The sequence below is a fragment of the Lithobates pipiens genome, unplaced genomic scaffold (genome assembly GCF_037356315.1).
Source record: "Lithobates pipiens isolate NorthernLeopardFrog02 unplaced genomic scaffold, aLitPip1_a1.2 Scaffold_13, whole genome shotgun sequence".
In the NCBI taxonomy this organism is placed as follows: Eukaryota; Metazoa; Chordata; class Amphibia; order Anura; family Ranidae; genus Lithobates; species Lithobates pipiens.
The window spans coordinates 107,214,488-107,236,061 of NW_027507718.1; the positions used below are offsets into that span (position 1 = coordinate 107,214,488).

At 40.8% G+C, this 21,574-nt stretch overlaps 1 protein-coding gene across 3 annotated transcripts in view; it reads left to right on the forward strand.

Annotated features, from left to right (window-relative positions):
* The window catches only part of RNF38 (ring finger protein 38), a 423,900-nt gene extending 418,088 nt beyond the window's left edge, over nucleotides 1-5,812 (forward strand). For all 3 annotated transcript variants that reach the window (XM_077475379.1, XM_077475378.1, XM_077475380.1), the window contains one exon: nucleotides 512-5,812. In XM_077475379.1, coding sequence (XP_077331505.1) covers nucleotides 512-574 — 63 coding nt within the window. In that variant the 3' untranslated portion in view covers nucleotides 575-5,812. The remainder of the gene's footprint in view (nucleotides 1-511) is intronic.
* The last annotated feature ends 15,762 nt before the right edge of the window (nucleotides 5,813-21,574 follow it).

Consider the following 21,574-nt stretch of genomic DNA (forward strand, 5'->3'; position numbering starts at 1 on the left):
TCTTGTCAATGTTCTGCAGATTTTAGAAACTGATCTTTTTATAGATCTGTTTTTACCATTTGTAAAAACTTTATTTTGCAAACATTTATTATAAAGGGGTTCCATCAAATTTTTGTTCCCACTTTATTAACGTTAATGTCTGCTTACTTTACCGCTTCCACTTGCATTTCTGCATCTGATAGGCAGAAAGAGGATGTGTCAACTCATTCAATTGTGTACATGTAGCTATTCAGTTGGCTGCAGCACTGATCAGTGTATTTTGATGCTTTTCTATCCGATGTTTAGAAGAACAGAAAACATTATGCTTGCTTCACCCTGATCTAAAATTCTTTACCCTCCCTGGTGGTACAATTTTACTTGTAATTTAATCGTAACCGGTACAGGACTTGGATTGGAGAGTTGAAAGCTAGTTATTAGTCCACTTTAGAGTTTGTTTTTTGAACTGCACATCAGTTTGCTTCCCTCAACTAAAGGCCTTTTTTTTTTTTTTTTTCCTGCTTTTGTCCTCTAGGCAAATCGTACCTGCCCGATATGTCGAGCTGATGCTTCAGAAGTACATCGTGATTCAGAATGACCAGTGTCGGAGCACATTTCCAGCTCGGGTGTTCCTAGTCGCAGAAAAAAAACTTTCCATTGAACTTAACCCGTGTGGCTTCCAGCCTATTCTTTACACAAAAGGGTCAATGGACCTCTTTTTGCACTGTGTGATTTAATCAATTATAAAGCTTCTAACTAGTCTTCACAATTATGGGATTGTTATACTAACCGTGTGATTGGGACTCCAAAGATTATTATTTTTTATATTCTGTAGCTTATTTTGTGTGTGCACTAACATTCCCTGGTTTTCGTGTGATCATTCCGAGGTTTTTTTTTTTTGTTTTTTTTTGCTGCAAGATTACCGTGGATGTGATCTTTTAGCATGTGCTTTTATATTTAAACGAAGATAAAAAAAGAAAAACAAGATACAGTGGTAGCTCCAAACAGTTTAGCAATCTACCTTGTTATAGAGCCTTCAGATACTGTGAGCAGGTGAGTGGAATGTGTGCGTGTATGTTGGTGACAATGCTTTGCGTGGTTACTTGTGTCGAGCACAAGAGCGTGAATATGTGGTGAGAACCTATATACCAGCATGTACTAAGAATGAATGTGTGTAGTATTACCTATGCTGCAATGTATAATCTTGTGTGTTATTTAAACAGTACTAGTACTGTACACTGGTTTCTTTTCTTGTGTTTGCAGTTGCACACTGAATGCTAAGGGTGTAGCAATCTATAGGCATTTCATTACCCTTCCTCCTAGATTTTGTTATCCATATAATATTTACCACTGACTTTCCTATGTTGTGCTTATCTGTGCCACTGCTGGGGAAGGGGAAAAAGTGCATTTGTAGAGAGACAAGTAAATTAACATTGCAGTTGCTTAAAAATTTTGTTTCTGTCCAAATGATTTCCATATTCCTCTTGTGCATGCAAAGTGTGTTTATGAGCTTCTGTCTGAGAAAGCAAAGAGCTTCTAGACGACATAGTAACTACATGCGTTTGTCCAAACTGGTCCTTCAATGATTTCCAGGGCTCTTTAGGTCTGGGCAGAAGGACCTCACTGTGGTCCAGGATCACTCTATATTTGCAAAGGAAACTTTTAGTACATGCCACAATGCTTTTTTGTATAAAAGTACAGCATGTCTTCTTCCTTGCTAAGTGGTATCAGCCTATCGTGGTAATGGATGAGGATTACCATCCCACCTTGCACAACATGGAGAAGAGCAACAGACATGACAAAACATTGCATGTACAGCGATTGCCATTTATTTCTGTTTTGTGCTTAGCAGGAATAGATGCTCTGTCCTTTTATACGAAGAAAAGTGCAGCATGTATTTAGAGGCATTACGCATCATCCATAAAGACCCATTCCACACATTCCAGATTTTTTTTTTTTTTTACCCTCGTTAGAGTAACTCCACTATTGAGAAAAAAACATGATGAACAATGTACACTGCAAGGATTTTAACAAACTTTCTTAGAGATTCCTACCTTTTTTTAGTCAGAAGATCTAGCTGTTTTTTCATGTGCAAAATGAATGGGAGTGGTTTTAAAATTATCAATCAGCTGGGGCACCTGCAAAGCTGAGGAAAGTGTCAGGATCTGCATCCTTTTAGGCATTTCTCTTTGGGAGTAGCTCCTAAAATATTTGTTTTGGGGGATGCCAAAAATGTTACTTGTATTTTAGTGCTAACTTCTGGGAAAATCAGTGAGCCAATCACACAAGCAGGAAATTATGTATCTGGGTGAGTTCTGTACACATTCTGTGTATAGAACACCACCTCCAGGTAGCCATATTGCATTGTCTTTCACAGAAAATTACAGAGCTGCAGATTGAAAGGTAAAAATAGTTTTATCACACTGTGACTTCTTAAAACATTTAGGGATTCCAACAGCAGGATTTCCCACTGGAATTCTGGCGTGGAACAGAATAGCAGTCAAGAAAAGATGCCAGTGGATGATTAATCCACCCAATGCTGAAATATTAGTTTTTGATGCAGTTGTCCATTAAACCTCTACAGAGTTTGCGTTTTGGAATAATTACTCTAAAGGTGGTCATTCATAATTTCTTTTGTTCAGCCCCTGTTCTTCGACCCTTGCTAAACAGGATAGATACCTGCTGGCTGTTGTGTTCTGAAAGCTGGCACCTGTGGCTTAAAAAACCTGATCAGTGACTGCAGGTCGTTAAGCTGCCAATTTTCTGCCCGACTCCTTTTGATTTTTACATCAGTTTGCTGCGCTGGGTGGTGCCGCCCAGGCCACCCACTGATCATTTTGTCTGATTCAGCAAGAAATCAACTAGTGATACAATCTGTAAAATCTTTTGTGACCACTAGGTAACTTCTAAATCTAAACTAACTTCAGCCTGTTAAAACATAAATAAAATAAACTATACTGACACTTCTGGCAGCCCATGTCTTAAAATGCCACCACTTTTCTACAACACGATTGCTGCAATTTTTTTGAGAGCTCCTGGTTATGTAGAATACCTGCTCCCACTGGCTCATTTTTGTCCTGTTGTGACATCTGAACTGCCAACAGGAAATAGAGTAAAACGGTTTTAAATTTTTTTTTTTTTGCTTAAAATGTATTACGATGGTGATCTTCAATTGTACAGACTTTAAACTTTTAGAAGCTCGCAGCAGGGCTTGGCTAGGTCATCCGTGACCACTCCCCAACTCCCACCCAAAACCCAGGATGTTCATTTAATGCAAAATTTCAAATCTGAGCTCTGGCCTACTTTTGCGATGTATGGCCTACTAATGGTTAGTTAAGCCATACATCGCATTAAAGGGCAGGTGAGAGCTCCAGTATTGCATTCTGATATTTGCTGACCAAGTCCTACCATAGAAGGTTTTGAAACTTGAGGCAGTTCAGTAGGAACTGGCTGAGATTCGAACCATGTATGGGTAGACTGAATGTACCCAAGTTGATCGATCAGCTTGGGTACAATCAGCCTGGCTAGTGACTGGTATACAGCTGAGCCCCCCCCCCCCCCCCCCTGCCACTAGAAAACAATGGAGTGGTGGGAAGGATTCCCCTGTCAAGATGGCGATGGGGAATCCCAGCAGATTTCTTTCCTGCAACTGGTTGCTGTAGGAAAGAAATTCGCTCTAAGTATGGCCTGCCTTATGCTGGCCATACAGTATAAGAAAAATCGTCTGAAATTCAGTCATTTCGACAGTGTTTGTTTTTCAGCCAGTTAATGGGCACAAAATCAATACTCACTGGGATGTTTTTGAGCTGAAAAAATGAAGGACAAGTTTGGAGCGGTAACTTGAAAGGTTAATGTGTTTCCTGGCTGAACTGTCTGCACTAGGTGTATGTAAAAAACAAAAAATGCATTCATTCATGTCAACTGAACAATTTATCGGTCATCACATGATGGCACTATCGTTTGCGCTCACGGCCAAATGTATTTTTTTTCTCCAAAAATGGGTTCGGACAATTTTTCGTATAGTGTATGGCCAGCATTTGGAAAGCAGCTAAAGTTGCATTCAGGCACCTAGTGTTTTTTTTTTTTTTTTTTTCTGCTGCCAGTTTTTATAAACTGTTTCACTAAAAGTTCACTTTAACTAACTTGACTAAACTGTATGTAAAATGTGACTGCTGAAGTAATTACTGATCACTTCAGCACTGATTATTGTGCATGTCTGTAGCTACATTTTTAGTCCTAGGTACACAGGACACAAAACCTGAGGAACTTTCCAAAGAGTGATAACTGACAAGTAAGGTAAACTCAGTAAATTGAAAGTCAAGCATGGATTCCGTGTGAACAGTTACCACCTACAAACAACCTGCCATTGTAATATTCCTCATCCTTCTGTTCATGAAATTTGTCAGAATCTTCGTCAAAATCTTTCTTGGAGGTCCAAGAGACCCGTGTTGTTGATTCAGTTTGGCACAGGCCGGTTTTTTAAGAATCATGATTACTTAGTCGACTTCAAAAAGAAGAGCTTATCTGTAAATACAATGGATTCATTTTAAAACCTTACTCTGTTTCTTGTAACTAGTTTGTTTGGACCAAGCTTAACTAACTCTGGCTGAAGTTGAAATTGTGACATCTGCTCAGCCAATCAGAGGAATCCTTGTTTGCATTCATGCAATACAAAGCTTCCTGTGAATGGATCAGTTGCAGCCAGCTTAACTCGATTTTGTGGGAAGACCCGCCGGAACACACCCCTGTGTACTGTATGTAGCATGATGCTATATAGTTTATACAGTTTCCCAGAGTGCACATCTGTTAGTAAAGCAAATAGTTTGCACCAGCTTAGTCCAAATGAACTATTTAAAGTCACAAGAAACCTGGTGTTGGGCTTTAATTTTGTGCAGCAAGCATTAATGTAAAGTAACACAATCAATCAAAGGTGTTGGCAGTGTATAGACTGTTTAAAGCTGTTCATTGTTTGGCTCCTGTGATTTTCTGTGTCATTGAATTTTGTTCTTGGCTTTATCAGCTGCCTATGTACAGTTAGGAGCACCTGTTCTGTAGGTAAAAACAATATTTGGCATATCTAAAATTTTGGGGTTAGCAAAATCATTAATTCCTGGCTCAAAGTGCGTATTCCATTGATGCTGATTCTATTGAAATGGGAGGCAATATGAGCCTACAAAATGAACATCCAGTGTTTGTGGGAGATTAGTGCTTTTAAAGTTCATTGGCAAGTCTTGATTGTGTGTGTATTGGGATTACTAACTTGTAGTGCTCATTTTGCATGCACACTAGAAATATATGTTCGATTTTTAAATGCACTTTTTTCTTTATCCCCTGCAATGCTACCTTTCTTTGGGTAGTGTTTTTTTTGTTTTGTTTTTTGTTATTTTTTCCTCACCTTTGGTTGCAATAGCACAAGCAGCACAATGATAATGTACTTTTGCTGCCAAGTCCAGCTTTAAATTAGTAGTGTGTGTCATAATTTGTGATGCATGTCTGTCCCTGTGCTTGTCACAGTTCTGTGTCTGACAGTGTTATTCTGTTACTTCATGCTGCTTGCCCTTTCTCCGAGCTTGTGGTTCAGTGGACTAAAACAAAAAGCACAATTTGCCTATGGTTTTTACACACTGTTGCCTCAATCGCCCAAAAGTGAATTCAGAACAGCTTGGTTTTTTTGATCGCTGTAAACTCAGAACCTGCAAACACCAACGTTTTCTTGAAACCAAATGGACAAAAGTTTGCTTTTGGTATCATTGTAAATCAAACTTTGCTTAATACTAACCAGCCACTGGATGTCGTCACCTATTTTTAATAAAATCATGTAATTGCAGAAATTGTATATCAGACTCCTCTTATAGTGCTACAAATACTTTTTATATACTGCAGAAAATGTTTTTACTTGTATAGACTTAATAACACTACTACACTCAATATTCACTTTATTAAAGCATGCAAGCATTGCACTTTTTCTAGCTTAGACTGAGCGAAATGCAAAAAAAGCTGAGATGAAAATTAAAGTCTAGGGTACACACCTGTGTTTTTTTTTTTTTTTTAATTTTTTTTTTTCTTGGGCCCCCCCCCCCCCCCCCCCCCCCCCCCCAACCTTTTCAGACACAATGCAATTTCTTTGTTTTATGGACTACAAAGTAGACTTGTTCAGTTTTCAAGCTGAACTCTGGAGGCTGGTACTTCTGGATTTTTTTTTTTTCTTTTTCGTTTGCTTCTTGCATGGATGTCTTGCAGACATGTGCTGACTTGCTTCCTGTGGTTAATGTTCTAAAATCTAAAAAAGCACACATGCATGTGTTCTGAACCAGCTCGGACCAACTACAAACTTTATTTTTATTTTTTTATGTCCCTCTCAGTTTTGAGGCCAACATTTTAAAAGAGCCGGAGGATGTCTTTCAGCTGTTACTGCCATATGTTCTATTTCTGATGCCTCTAGCCCTAGCCTGCAGTAGTGCCTGACCTGCACAAGAATCAATACAGATGTTGGTTGTCATCTCCCACTCATTCTTTTATCTAATTTTGGCTTCATCTGGAATTTCGTTTGCATTTGTTTTTTTTTTCAGTTTTTGCATGACATCTTAGCCTTTTGCATATTTTGTGGTTAAGGCCTATAGATGTTCAGTTTTTTTTTCTTTTGTTTGTATAACATGCTTTGTCACTGTTACAGTATTTTTTCCTGAATGAAATTGTTCAACTGAATGATCTTTAGGCCTTGCAGGAAGGAGCCTTTTGCTTGTTCTCCCCCTTTTGGTACATTTACAGTTACCTCATTTTGCTATTTATGTGTTTTCAGATTTGCCAATGAAAGCGTAATGGATTTTATTGGATTCATTTTTTTTTTCTTCATTCTCTATGGTATCATTTAACATGACATGTAGTTTTAAATGTATTATAAATATCTGTAACCAAATCATTTGAAGGCTTGATAAATTTTTAACAATTTGTACATTTTTTATGAGAGTTACTAGTAATGCTTTACTAAGTAGTGCAATGATTTATTTTTTTTTATTTTTTATCCCTGTGTCCAATTTTGGAGTTGAGAGAGGGTTGTTCAGTAATAAATGTGTGATGTACACCTATCTTGTTGTGCTTGACTTGTCTACTAAATTATTGTCCATACAGCTTTGATTTTTGAAACCATTGCTACAGTTTGGCCTAGGACTACATGGGTAATTAATCCTTCCTTCCTTCCTTCCTTCCTTCCTTCCTTCCTTCCTTCCTTCCTTCCTTCCTTCCTTCCTTCCTTCCTTCCTTCCTTCCTTCCTTCCTTCCTTCCTTCCTTCCTTCTTCCCTTCCCTTCCCTTCCCCTCCCCTTTAATGTCTTATGCCCACACATTAAAGAGAAACTGTTGCCCATTTGGAGAACGTGTCTGCATATAACCCATCCCTATAAGCATGGATACTTAACCAGGAAATGAAGCAGGCTCTATCTGACTTGCTGAAGCTTCTAATGCTCCCTTCGAGTTGTGTGCAATGAAATCAGATTAAGCTATTTCAGCATGTAAGAGGAGCTTGTACAACTGTTCAAGACTGAAGCTATCTGCATTTCAGCTTTGAGACCCCATTTACACAGACAGCCAAGGGGCGCTAAACACTTGGTTGAGCTGCAGTTTTACTGACCGCTAAGCCACAAGTAACACCTATGGCCATGTTTGTACATGTCGCCACTGCAAAAAGTATACAATCTGTCTCTTCTGGCTTCCAAATTCAACCTAGTCAAGTTCACAAGACTGCCCTGCAGTTGCTATGCAACCTCGTGTAATACAGGCTGTTGCGGCTCATTGTGCTGGCTTCCAATGCTTTAAACAAGCGTAAAGGGAGATGTATTGCCTTTCAGCCACCAGTCAACTGCTCCTAAAAAGTGGTCTACCACCATTGCTTTTCAAAAGGGTCAGTAAAACAGAACAAGGCCTAAAGGATTGTTTTTAATTAGCAGATTGGTCATGAATTCTGTCTTGGAACATTTGTGTATTTGGCCTTAACTAAAATTAGGCCAGCTAGAAGCACAGATGCAACACCATGTGCAAACATCTGGCTGACTTTTAGACTGTTTCTTTAACCACTTCAGCCTCGGACCAATAAATACCTTAAGGACCAGAGGTCTTTTTGCAATTTCGCACTGCGCTGCTTTAACTGGTATTTGCGCGGTCATGCAATATTGCACCCAAACGAAACTTGCGTCCTTTTCTTCCCACAAATAGAGCTTTCTTTTGATGGTATTTGATTGCCTCTGCGATTTTTTTTTTTTTGCGATATAAATGGAAAAAGAGCGAAAATTTTGAAAAAAAAAGATATTTTCTTCTTTTTGTTATAAGAAAAATCGAATAAACTAAATTTTAGTCATACATTGAGGGCAAAATTTATTCAGCCACATGTCTTTAGTAAAAAAAATGTCAATAAGCGAATATTTTTTGGTTTGCGCAAAAGTTATAGCGTCTACAAACTAGAGTACATTTTCTGGAATTTACACAGCTTTTAATTTATGACTGCCGATCTCATTTCTTGAGGTGCTAAAATGGCAGGGCAGTACAAATCCCCCCCCCAAATGACCCCATTTTGGAAAGTAGACACCCCAAGGAAATTGCTGATGGGTATGTTGAGCCCATTGAATATTTATTTTTTTTGTCCTAAGGGATTGAATAATGACAAAAAAAAAATAAAAAATTTTTTTTTACAAAAAGTTGTCACTAAATGATATATTGCTCACACATGCCATGGTTATATGTGGAATTGCACCCCAAAATACATTCTGCTGCTTCTCCCGAGTACGGGGATACCACATGTGTGGGACTTTTTGGGAGTCTAGTCGCGCACGGCACCCCGAAAACCAATCACCACCTTCAGGATTTCTAAGGGTGCAAATTTTTGATTTAACTCCTCACTACCTATCACAGTTTCGAAGGCCATAAAATGCCAAAATAGCACAAAACCCCCCCAAATGACCCCATTTTGGAAAGTAGACACCCCAAGCTATTTACTGAGAGGCATGTTGAGTCCATGGAATATTTTATATTTTGCCAAAAGTTGCGGGAATATTACAAACTTTTTTTTTTTTGCACAAAGTTGTCACTAAATGATATATTGCTCACACATGCTATGGGCAGAAGTCAAATTACACCCCAAAATAAATTCTGCTGCTTCTCCCGAGTACGGGGATACCACATGTGGGGGACTTTTTGGGAGCCTAGCCACGTACGGGACCCCGAAAACCAAGCACTGCCTTCCGGATTTGAATATAAAATGCTATAAAAAACAAACTAACCAGAGTCACCCGTAACACTTATACGGTGATCAGTGGTGAAAGGGTTAACTAGGGGCAATCAGGTGGTTCAAATTTTTATTAGGTAGTATATGGGGGTCCCTGGCGCTATATAAAAACCTGACGGGGAACCTAAATAACTAACTGGCTAACCAGCGTCACCAGTGACACTTATACTGTGATCGCTGGTGAAAGGGTTAACTAGCAGCAATCAGGGGGTTAAAACCATTATTGGGTAGTATATCGGGGTACCTAGCGCTATAAAAACCTGGCGGTGAACCTAAAAAAATAACTAGCTACCTAGCGACTGTAGCGACACTAATGCAGCGATCAGAAAAACGATCGCTTAGTGACACTGGCAAAAGGGGGTGAAAGGGTTAACTAGCGGCAATCAGGGGGTTAAAAACATTATTGGGTAGTATATCGGGGTACCTAGCGCTATAAAAACCTGGCGGTGAACCTAAAAAAATAACTAGCTACCTAGCGACTGTAGCGACACTAATGCAGCGATCAGAAAAACGATCGCTTAGTGACACTGGCAAAAGGGGGTGAAAGGGTTAACTAGCGGCAATCAGGGGGTTAAAAACATTATTGGGTAGTATATCGGGGTACCTAGCGCTATAAAAACCTGGCGGTGAACCTAAAAAAATAACTAGCTACCTAGCGACACATGCAGCGATCAGAAAAATGATCGCTTAGTGACACTGGCAAAAGGGGGTGAAAGGGTTAACTCTAGGGGCAATCAGGGGGTTAAATCTTTATTGGGGGGTGATAGGGGGCTACCCTGGACCTAACACTAACTGTCCTGACAGTTTTTACTGTCACAACTGACACTGAATGCATTGATCAGTAAAGAAATGATCAATGCAATCAGTGACACTGTGACTGGGGGGGGAGGGGGGGCGGGGGGCGATCGGGGGGGGGGATCGGGGGGGGGTTTGTGTGCCTGTGTGTACCTACATGTCAGTGTAGTGTTGGTGCACACTTACTTTTACTGTTCTCCTCGTAGTCCAGTCAAAAAGACCGCCCCGAGGAGAATGACATCACTTCCTCCTTCCTGTGTAAACAATACACAGGGGAGGAAGCTTCTCATTGGCCAGGAGCGATCCAGAGGGGGTGGCCGAAAACCAACGGCCATCCCCTCATCACGGAGCGCTCCTGGACCGAATCGGACCGCCGTAACCAGCGGGAGGGGGTCCGATCGGACCCCCCACCCGCTGGAAGGCAATCACGTAGATGTACGTGATTATGCCTGCCTGTGCCATTGTGCTGACGTACAATGGCAATACGGCGGTCCTCAAGTGGTTAAAAGGTGTTTTTTTTGTTTTGTTTTTTCCTGACATTGCATTCACATGCTTAATGAGGGAGAGGTCAATTGAAGCAAGTTTAAATCCTTTAGTTTGATTCTCCAAACTATGGCCACCCAGTTCAGAAATCGCAATTCCCATCATGCTTGGTTATGTCTGGGAACGTCCGTTTTTAAAATGCCTCATGGGACGTGTAATTCTGTAACAGCTGGAGGGCTGTAGTTTGGAGATTCCTGCCCAAGAGCATTCTGCCAGTGAGCTTCTGACCTATAGACATTAGAATGTAGGCCACAATCCAATCGGCAGCATCCAACTTCTGGCCCCTCTTCCTTCCGGCCCGTGGACTCTGGCTCTGTGATTCGCTGGAGTCACGTGACGTCACTCCCACAAATGCGCACAGGAGCTGCAATTAACGGCACAGGCTAGGGAAGAAACCACTTAGTTTTGTTTCTTCCCTACGCATGCTCCGTTGGAATTTTCGGCGGACTGTGATATATCTCCTGAACGGCGCACGTTTAGGAGATATTTCCACTACCTATAGGTAAGCTTAATTCTAGGCTTGCCTATAAGTAGAAGTCCAAAAAGTAGGTTTACAACCACTTTAAAATACAAACAGAATCTGCTGTGTAGGAGGAATAAAACTGAGTAAGGAAAAGCCATGCTCTAACAATTTGAGGCTAATGTTCACAATAAAGACAGGGTGGTCTTACAGAATTAATAAGGTCTCTTAGGCATAAATTAAAAAACAGAAGTTTCCAGATGTGCTGTAGAAGCACAAAGATGCAACTTTGAGGGACTGAAAATGCAGTAGTAGGCCAAGGAAATCTAAGTGCAGCACATGAGGCATTCCCACTTCCCTTTGCAGAATCGGCTCTGACCTGTCAAACTTGGTGGGACCCCTGGTATGCTCATGGACAGTCTAGCGAAGTCTGGTCAGAGGTGTTTTTCATGGGGAACTTGGAACTAAAAAGCCATTCTTCCAATAAAGAAACTAGATAAATTTCCTAGGTCTGGTGCTCAGAAAAATAGCTGGTATGTTCTGAAGTACAACAAAAATAGCAGCAGCAGGTGCTCTTGCCCAGATTTGAAGCACATCTCTAAAATCTTTCAACATGGGTGCAGAGGCCAGTAGGCCATGAATGGTTTTGCAGTTTGAGCCCCCATATTCTGTGTGGACGGTCGATGTAAGAGTATGGGGACAGCTGTTCTAATTGGACAAGACTGTAGGTGGCCCTGACTGCAGTGTGAATGAAGCCTTACAAATGTACTAAAGAACTATCTTCAGTAAGGAGAACAGAGGAAATGGTATGTCTCACAGAGCCCTGATAATAAACATGCGAGACTTAAATCCACAGAAGAGCTGTGGTTGGTAGTTCTCCATGAGGTCTAAACAATATTTGCCGAGTTCAAAAAATGCAAGTGTACCTAGGACAGTTGATTCTGTTTTAGAGGCAGAGGATGCAATATATTCTGATTTTAGGTTTGGACATTCATAAACTGTGTTGTGGGCTGCTACCTTCAGGTCATTGCACACTGGCAAAGCTTTGCTCGATCCCCCTCTTTGGGTGTACCCCATATAACCCAGCCCTACTCTACGAGACATTGTATGTTTTTTGATAGTGTCCTTATGTGGTGGACCTTGTCTCTGTTATGCAGAAATCATTCTATGATTAACAAGTTTTTAATATTTTACATCTTTACTGTCTTCTGATGCAACAGTGGAAGAAGTGCATCCAGATTGGTGCAATCTCAGTAAAACCTTGGGAGTTGTATCTGGACCTCCAAAGTGTGTGCACATACTGTAATGTTGCTTCAAGCACTAGGTCCACCCTAGCATTTAATGCAATGTGTGTAGCTACCTGCAGTGTACTATACAGGTACTGGGCTGTGGTCCATCCTTATAGAGCCCAGACTCTGAAGGCCCTCCAGACTCTAAATAGGCACCAGTGACACGGACAGTTTGAACTGATACTGTAGCCTCATTTTATTACAAGTTTTCCAAGTAGTATTCATCTATATTAACCACTTGACCACTGGGCACTTAAACACCCTTAATAACCAGATCAATTTTCAGCTTTCGGTGCTCTCACATTTTGAATGACAATTACTCAGTCATGCAACACTGGACCTATATGAAATTTTTGTCCTTTTTTTCACACAAATAGAGCTTTCTTTTGGTGGCATTTAATCACCACTGGGTTTTTTATTTTTTGTGCTATAAAAGAAAAAATACAGAAAATTCTGTAATGAATTTTTCTTTGTTTCTGTTATAAAATTTAGCAGATTAGTAATTTTTTTTCTTCATAATTTTTGGCCAAAATTTATACTACTACATATCTTTGGTAAAAATAAGTACAAATTGGTGGATATTATTTGGTCTTTGTGAAAGTTAGAGTCCACAAGCTATGGTGCCAATATCTGAAAATTGATCCCGCCTGAAGTACTGACGGCCTATTTCAATTCTTGAGACCCTAACATGCCAGAAAAGTACAAATACCCCCCCCCAAATGACCCCTTTTTGGAAAGACATTCCAAGGTATTTAGTAAGAGGCATGATGAGTTTTTTTTTTTTTTTTGAAGTTGTCATTTTTTCCCACAATTCTTTGCAAAAATCAAGATTTTTTTTTACTTGTCATATCAGTTTATTTCTCACACAGCATATGCATACCACAAATTACACCCCAAAACACATTCTGCTATTACTCCCGAGTACGGTGATACCACATGTGTGAGACTTTTACATAGTGTGGCCACATACAGAGGCCCAACATGCATGGAGCGCCATCAGGCGTTCTGGAGCACCCAGGACAATTCTGACATTTCTCTCCTACATTTAAAAATCATCATTTATTTGCTAGAAAATTACATCGAATCCCAAAACATTATATATATATATATATATATATATATATATATATATATATATATATATATATATATATATATATATATATATATATATATATATATATATATATATATATATATATATAATGTTTTTTTTTTTAGCAAACACCCTGGAGAATACAATGGTGGTCGTTGCAACTTTTTATCTGGCACGGTATTTGCGCAGCAATTTTTCGAATGCTTTTTTTTGGAAAAAAAAGTTTTGTGCTTAAAAAAAAAACACAGTAAAGTTAGCCCAATTTTTTCATAATGTGAAAGATGAAGTTACACCGAGTAAATCGATACCTAACATGTCACTCTTCAAAATTGCACAGGCTCGTGGAATGGCGCCAAACGTCGCTACTTAAAAATCCCCATAGGTGACTATTTATTTAATTTTTTTTTTTTTACTGGTTATATGTTTTGAGTTACAGAGGAGATCTAGGGCTAGAATTATTGCTCTCGCTCTAACGTTCACAGCGATACCTCACATGTGTGGTTTGAACACCGTTTTCATATGTGGGCGGGACTTACGTATGCGTTCGCTTCTGCATGCAAGCACATGGGGACAGGGGCGCTTGAACAATACATTTTTTTTTTTTTTTTTTTTTTTTAGTTTGACATTTTTTTTTTTTCCTCAAAAATAAATTTTTTGATCACTTTTATTCCTATTACAAGGAATGTAAATATCCCTTGTAATAGGAATATGGCATGACAGGTCCTCTTTACAGTGAGATATGGGGTTAATAAGACCCCGCATCTCATCTCTAAGCTGGGAAGCCTGGAAAAAAAAGATTCTGGATTTGATCGTATTGGCGAGTCGGTAGAGGCACCGGAGGGCGGCGGGTGTCTATGGCTGGGTATTGCAGGGTATCTCAGAGTATTGCATTGCAGGATATTGGAGGGTGTTGCAGAGCATTGCAGAGTGTTGCAGGGTATTGGCGGGTGTTGCAGAGCGTTGCAGGGTATTGCAGAGTAATGGCAGGGACTTGAGGGGTTAATTTTCGGTGAGCAGCGATGTGGGCACTGCAGATGCAGCCCACATCGCTGCTGCCACCGATCTCTTCCCCCTCCGCTGTTCCGATCGGTACAGAGAGGGGCAGGGAGGAACCGGCGTCATAACATGACGCCGTTTTTTTTTTACAAGTGATCACTCCGTCATTTGACGGAGCGATCACGTGGTAAACGGCCGCTATGAGCGGGCGTTTACCGTGATCCGTGATGCGCCGGGTCCTGTGGACCCGGTGGTCACGGATGCGCTCGAGTGCGCGCGAGAGCGGAATTCTGGGAGGACGTCGTATGGCGGCCTCCCAAAGTTAAACCGCCCTGTAGCCGTCATTCGGCTATAGGGCGGTTATTAAGTGGTTAAACATCAGGAAACCTGGAATTGTGTTTGAAAATGATTTACTTATGAAGCATTAATCTTTCAAACTTTGTGGTAAAAATTCCACCATTCAGAGCTTGGTTTCAGGTGCATGAGTCGGTATTGCTATCGGTTCTGCCTTGAGCTCCTTTTAGAAGGTATCATGTTTTACTCGGGCAGTTCCTCCTGCTCTTCTGTCACAGGGACTTTACTACAGCAGGCTTGTCACCTGGGTTGCTGTGTATTATTTCACAGATTTGCTTACCCCATTTCTGCACTCTACTTTTTGAGTACCCTATAAATACACAGTGGGAAAAAAAGTTCACTAAAAAGTGGTCATAGACCCTGCTGTCTTGGTCCTAAACAAACCACCTACTGGTCCTATAGAAGATGATGTTCTTTTTGTTTTTAAGATTCTTCTGGCAGAAAATGTGAGATGCTTTTAAAGGCTAGTCCTGCAATAATCTATCTCTGTTTGCAAGACTGCAGTTTATTCAATTAAGAAACCAAACATCCTGTATTCTAGGACATTTGTGACTGTGCCAAAGACTAGTCTTGTACGCAAGACCGGTTGTACCTTTCTGCATAAAGTGGTAGCTACCTTGCATCTTAGGTGTTGTCCTTACCTCTTTGTACCCTGCTTCTAAGCATATCAAACGGAGTCTCCTTCATTGTCAGAGCTATCACAATTTACCTGAAAGCCACAGCTTCAGTTAGAAAGAAGGACTCTGTCTTGTCAGAGCCTCACAAAGGACATCCTGCTTCAAAATCCAATATTGCCAGGTGGATCACTAACTCCTCCCAACAGTTTATACTCCAGTGTAAAACACCTCCAGTTTTCTTGCATTCTCACTCCATCAGCTCAGTGGGTGTTTCCTGGCCATTCTAGGATCAAGCCTCTGTTGCCCAGCTTTGCAAGGCTGCCACCTGGTCTTCAGTCTGTACCTTCTCTAAGTTCTACCAGGTGTCAACTACAAGGTTCCTGCAGCAATACTCTGAATTAGTTCAGTCTGGTACAGTTATGTTCTCCTTGTTGATCACTCTTATTCATTTCTTGGGGGTGTCCGCATCTAAATTGAATATGCAACATTGTCTTGTATGTACTGTTATGATAAAACACAGGCAAAGCTTTGCTGGCCATGACCCCCCTGGGCAACCCGCCCCACCGACACCTGTGGGCATTTTTTAAAGCTCCCAATTAATGCAGGGACAGAGGGGGAGGGAGCTGTGTCTTGTACTGTACTCCAAAATGAGAAATTTACAGTTTATTTTGCTTATTATGCTTATTTTTTTCCCTTTTTATGAACTTTGTAGGTGGTAAAACTTTTTAAACAATGTTATTTCTGAAAGCATCCTTGCTTTACAGTGTGTACTGTGTGCATAATACACATGACTGGGCTATTAATATTCCTGTACACTTTCAGAGAGACAGGATAAAAAGGAAATGTGGCAGGGTCCGTCTCTGAGATCTCAAAGCGAGTGTGAATGAGGACTTGATGGAGAGTGTGATGAGTCTGAAGCATTATGGGTGGAACTGCATATAGATGTGTGTACTTCAAAGTTGATCATTGAAGTTTGTTATAGACCACCCAATATTAATGAGGAGGTGGACTCGGCTGTTTGCACAGATGGAAAGGGCTGCAAGGGTGAGGACGGTGATGAGGGCTTTTAACTAACTGGAAATTGACTAATGGCACTGCTGGATCTCTTAAAGGGCAACCATTTATAAACCTATTACAGGTAAATTTTATTGTCCAGTTGTAGGCCCCAACTAGGAATGATGCTCTGTTGGACCTGGTAATATCAAACCATGCAGAGCTTATTACTAATGTTAATATAAAGGAATATCTGGGTAGCAGTGACCATAACATGATTTCATTTGATGTTGGCTGTAAACAAAAACACTTACGGGAAAGATATAAAAAATGCTCACCTTTCAGAGCAAATGTTTTTTTATTTTTTATTTTATTTGCAAATGACGGCTGCTCTCTGGGACTTAGACTGGGAGGGAATATTGTCATCGATGAACAGAAATGGTAATTTTTTGAAAAGACTGTGAACTCACTTCCAAGTATATTCCCATGGGCAATACATTTTTAAAAGGCAAAAAAATAAAACCGATGTGGCTCACGACCAAAGTTAAAGAAGCTATAAACAAGAAAAGAACGTTTAAAAAAATATATATATATATATAAAAATGAAGGAGCACTTGTTGTTTAGATGGCTTTCACACTGCGCTGCCTAGGGCATCGGTGGTAAAGCGGCGCTATTTCTGTTTTAGCGCCACTATTCGGCCACTAGCGGTACGGTTTTAACCCCCCCGCTAGCGGCCAAAAAAGGAGTTAAATCCACACGCTGAAAAACACTGGCACTGTGAAAGGGGTCTTTAAAGTGGTTGTAAACCCTTACAAAACACTTTTTAACCTACAGGAAGATTAAGGCTTACCTGTAGGTCCAAGAAATATCTCCTAAACCTACACCTAAACCTATATCTCCAAACCCACCTTTGCCAAAAGACAGGCACCGCTGTCAACTGCGATATGCCCAAATCATCCAGTGGCTTCGGGTGAAGGGGAAGCTTCAAGTTAGTTTGCGTCACTTCCGCCAGTAAACTCACTGGTAGTTTTCTGTGTCTGAGACCTTCCCAGATCTTGAGCCTCCTGAGAGGACTTGTCTAAATAGAATTCCTGTCATACACACAAAATCATATTCAACCAGTTGTCGACCAGCCACCACAGTTATACTGCAGCAAGTTGTCTCGGCTGCGTGAATCGATGTACTGTACGTCAGTTCGTGCACTGGCTTTTGCGGGCACGCGGCTGCCCGCAGGCCTGGTGGACTCTGTCTGCGGTCCACCTGCGTTTGTGGGAAATAAAGCCAGAATGCGAAAGATCTGTTCCTAGTGATCAGGAACCACGATCTCTTTTCTCTCAGGCAGCCCATCTCCCATACAGATAGAAACACCTCCCGGGGAACACCGTTAAAGTGTTACTAAACCCAGTAATATTAAAATAGTTAATCTGCCCCTCCACAGTGCTCACAGCTTGTATATATATCATCTTTTTTACATAACATTAGTCGTCAGCTGTCAACAGGGTTCCTTGCTGAATGTATAAAAATGGGCATTTCCGGGAATAAAAAGAAATGTGAAAAAAAGGTCTGGTATTGATTTCAAGAAGGACCCCAAGCCAAAATAAAAAACAAAAAGCAGCGTGGGCTCCCCCCAAAATCCATATCAGGCCCCTATCAGAGCATGCAGGCCAGGAAAGGGGGGGGGTGAGCGAGTGCCACCCCCCTCAAACCATACCGGGCCGCATGCATTCAACATGGTGGGGGGTGCTCTGGGGACAAGGGCCTCTTCCCCCACAACCCTGGCCGGTGGTTGTGGGTGTCTGCAGGCAGGGGGCTTATCAGAATTTGGAAGCCCTCTTTAACCACTTCCCACCTGGCCAATGTACATATATGGCCGGGTGGGAGCCGGCGCCTTCTGACTGGACGTTCAGGAACATCCTTCAGAAGGAGGGGGATCGTGTGTGCGCGCCCGCGCAGCGGCATGATCCCGATGCGCTTGTGTCACCCGGACACGGCGCATCTCGGATCGGCAGGAGGGCTCTGTGATTGGACACGGCCGTCATGTGATCAGGAGGGCCAATCACAGCCGTAATGTGATCAAAACAGCCGGTTGCTAGGCAATCGGCTCCTCCTCTCCTCACACAGAAGTCGTCGCTGAGGAGAGGAGAGCAGATCGCTGCAGCCGGCTGGTGATCAGTGAGTATGAGCTGTTTTTACAGCTTTTTACTCACTGATCACCAGTCTAGTGTAACCCTACAGTGTACACACACACACACACGTCCCCAAAATACACATGTCCCACTAAAATCGCATGTCCCAATGATTATCTGCACATATATGTACGTGATCACCTGCACACATCTGTACATGATCATTTGCGTACATATGTCCGCGATCACACAAACCAATTATACACTTAACGGGAATTTTTTTTTACCAAAAACATGTAGCAGAATACATTTTGGCTTAAATTTAGGACAAAATTTGATTTTATTGGATTTCTTTTAAAATAGAAAAAAGAAAATATTGTTTTTTTTCCAAATTTCCGCTTTTTTGCGCTTATATCGCAAAAAATAAAAAAACGGAGTCGTGAACAAATACCACCAAAATAAAGCTCTATTTGTGCGAACAAAATGATAAAAATTTAATTTGGGTACAGTGTAGCATGACCGCACAATTGTCATTGAAATTGGCGAGAGCGATGAAAGCTGAAAATTGGGCTGGGAAGGAAGGGGGCGAAAGTGCCCTGTATTGTAGTGGTTAACCACTTCTGGACCATCGCACCCTGATATACGTCTTTACTTTTATTGAGATATCGTTATTATGGCAGCAGCTAGCTGCTATAACCCTGGTATCCTCTTGTTCAGCCGGCGGTCTGGTTTCTGATAAGAGTGGTCTCTGCGGTGGATTCTCTGCAAGATCATTTTATCTGCTGCGGGAGAGGGCCGCGCTACGATGCCGTCCGTCGCTTACCGAATCATTTGGCAGAGGCGATCGGATCTCCACCCTGGCTGGGCATGGAGACGAGTGAGGGGAAGATGGCCCCCATCTCCATAACAATGCAGGGCAGAAGCAATGTCAAAACGTCACTTCCGCCCACAGCTCTTAAAGAGACATTTAAAAAAAAAAAATTTAATTACAAACTTTTTAAGTTGCATTCAAGTGTAAATATGAAATCTGAGGTCTTTTTGACCCCAGATCTCGTATTTAAGAGGTCCTGTCATGCTTTGTTTTTTCTATTACAAGGGATGTTTTACATTCCTTGTAATAGGAATAAAAGTGACACTTATTTTTTTTTTTTTTTAAAGAGTTTAAAAATAAAAGGTACAATAAATAAGGGAAAAAAATGTTTTTAAACACGCCCCATCGCGCCAAGCTCGTGTGCAGAAGTGAACGCATAGGTGAGTAGTGCCCACACATGAGGTTACACCACAATAGGTAGAGTGAGAACAATTAATTCTAGCCTTAGAACTCCTCTGTAACTTAAAACATCTAACCTGTAGAATTTTTTAAATGTCACCTTTTGGAGATTTTTAAGGGTAAAAAATTTTTGCCATTCCACGAGCGGGCGCAATTTTGAAGCGTGACATGTTGAGTATCAATTTACTCAGCGTAAAATTGGGCTAACTTTACTATCGTCTTTTTTTTAATTCAAAAGAGTGTACTTTTGTCCCAAAAAAAGTGCGCTTGTAAGACTGCTGCGCAAATACAGTGTGACAAAGTATTGCAACAACCGCTATTTTATTCTCTAGGGTGTTAGAACCCCCAAACATTATACTTTTTTTTTCTAAGTAATTTTCTAGCAAAAAAAATGTTAACACCACATCTCAAAAAAGGGAGCTCAGTCCTTGCGGGGTTTACAAGGGGGCTCCCAGATCCCAGCCCCCCCCTCCCATGTGAAATGAGTATGGGGTACATAGTACCCCTACTCATTCACCAAAAAATTGTAGTTTAAAAAAAACACAGTAGGCAATTTATGAAAAGTCCTTATTTTTTTTAAATACTAAAGGAATAAAGAAAATAAAAATAAAAATCCCCTGGTGTAGATTCATTGTCAATCACAATGCCTGCCACTACCACCAACCCGAAAAACAAATTCTCTGCTCCCGATGAAGGCTCCTGCGCATTGGCATCATGTTACGACCTGTTTGTGGCATTTTTTGATGCCGCAATACAGAGACGTACTTGGACCATGTCACGTCAGAGATGTGGTTGGCGTGGCTCCACTTTGACGCCTATGCCGATGGTGGATTTCACTGCCAACTCCCACTCTCATTCGACAGTGTGCATGAGGCTGGTCAGGGACCCGCCCCATACCTTGATTACATAAGCAGGGGAGCTTGATTTCCTTACCATTTCACTATGTGTTTGACACCAGGGAGGTAACACACACACAGCCTATTCACTTGATACACACACGTAAGTTATGCACATTTTCTCTTTTTTTCCAGCCCTCTCCCTTTTCTTCTGACTCATGCAACATATCCACTTACTATGGTGTATGTGTGTATTTTTATATATACACAAAACTCATAAAAAAAAATAATATATATATTTTTTCTTTTCTTCTCAAACACATCATGTTTTTCACTTTTCACATTTTCTTCCTTTCCTTTTTTCATACATATTTTTCACATTTTTATACAATTTATTTTTCCAGAATGCCACACTTGTAATCATGCCCACATAGGTGGAATGTGTTGTGGCAATCAAGCATGCTGCGATGTGGAGGTTTTCTTGGCTGGGGTGGGGTTCCTTGCCTCAGCTCCAGAACAGACAAACATTTGGGGTTATATTTACAGTTTACTTCTGTAACCAACTCCTGATGAATGGCATCTAGCCATGAAACGCATCGAGTTTCCATGGGGTGCTCAGTCAAGTCTAGCTCATTACTTATTTACTGGTCCATATACATCTTTCATACATTAAAAATTTGAGTACTATGTAACTATTAATGTGTATGTGTACCTAATATTATAGCAGCTTTTTTGCATATGGTGTACCAATGCATGCTAATATGAAGTGCCTTGTATTGCATCCATCAATGTTTACTTTCTCTCATGTGCTGCCAATCGGACATATGTGTATCCATTGTTTATACCGTGTGTGTGTGTGTGTGTGTGTGTGTGTATATGTATGTATGTATGTATGTATATATATATATATATATATATATATATATATATATATATATATATATATATT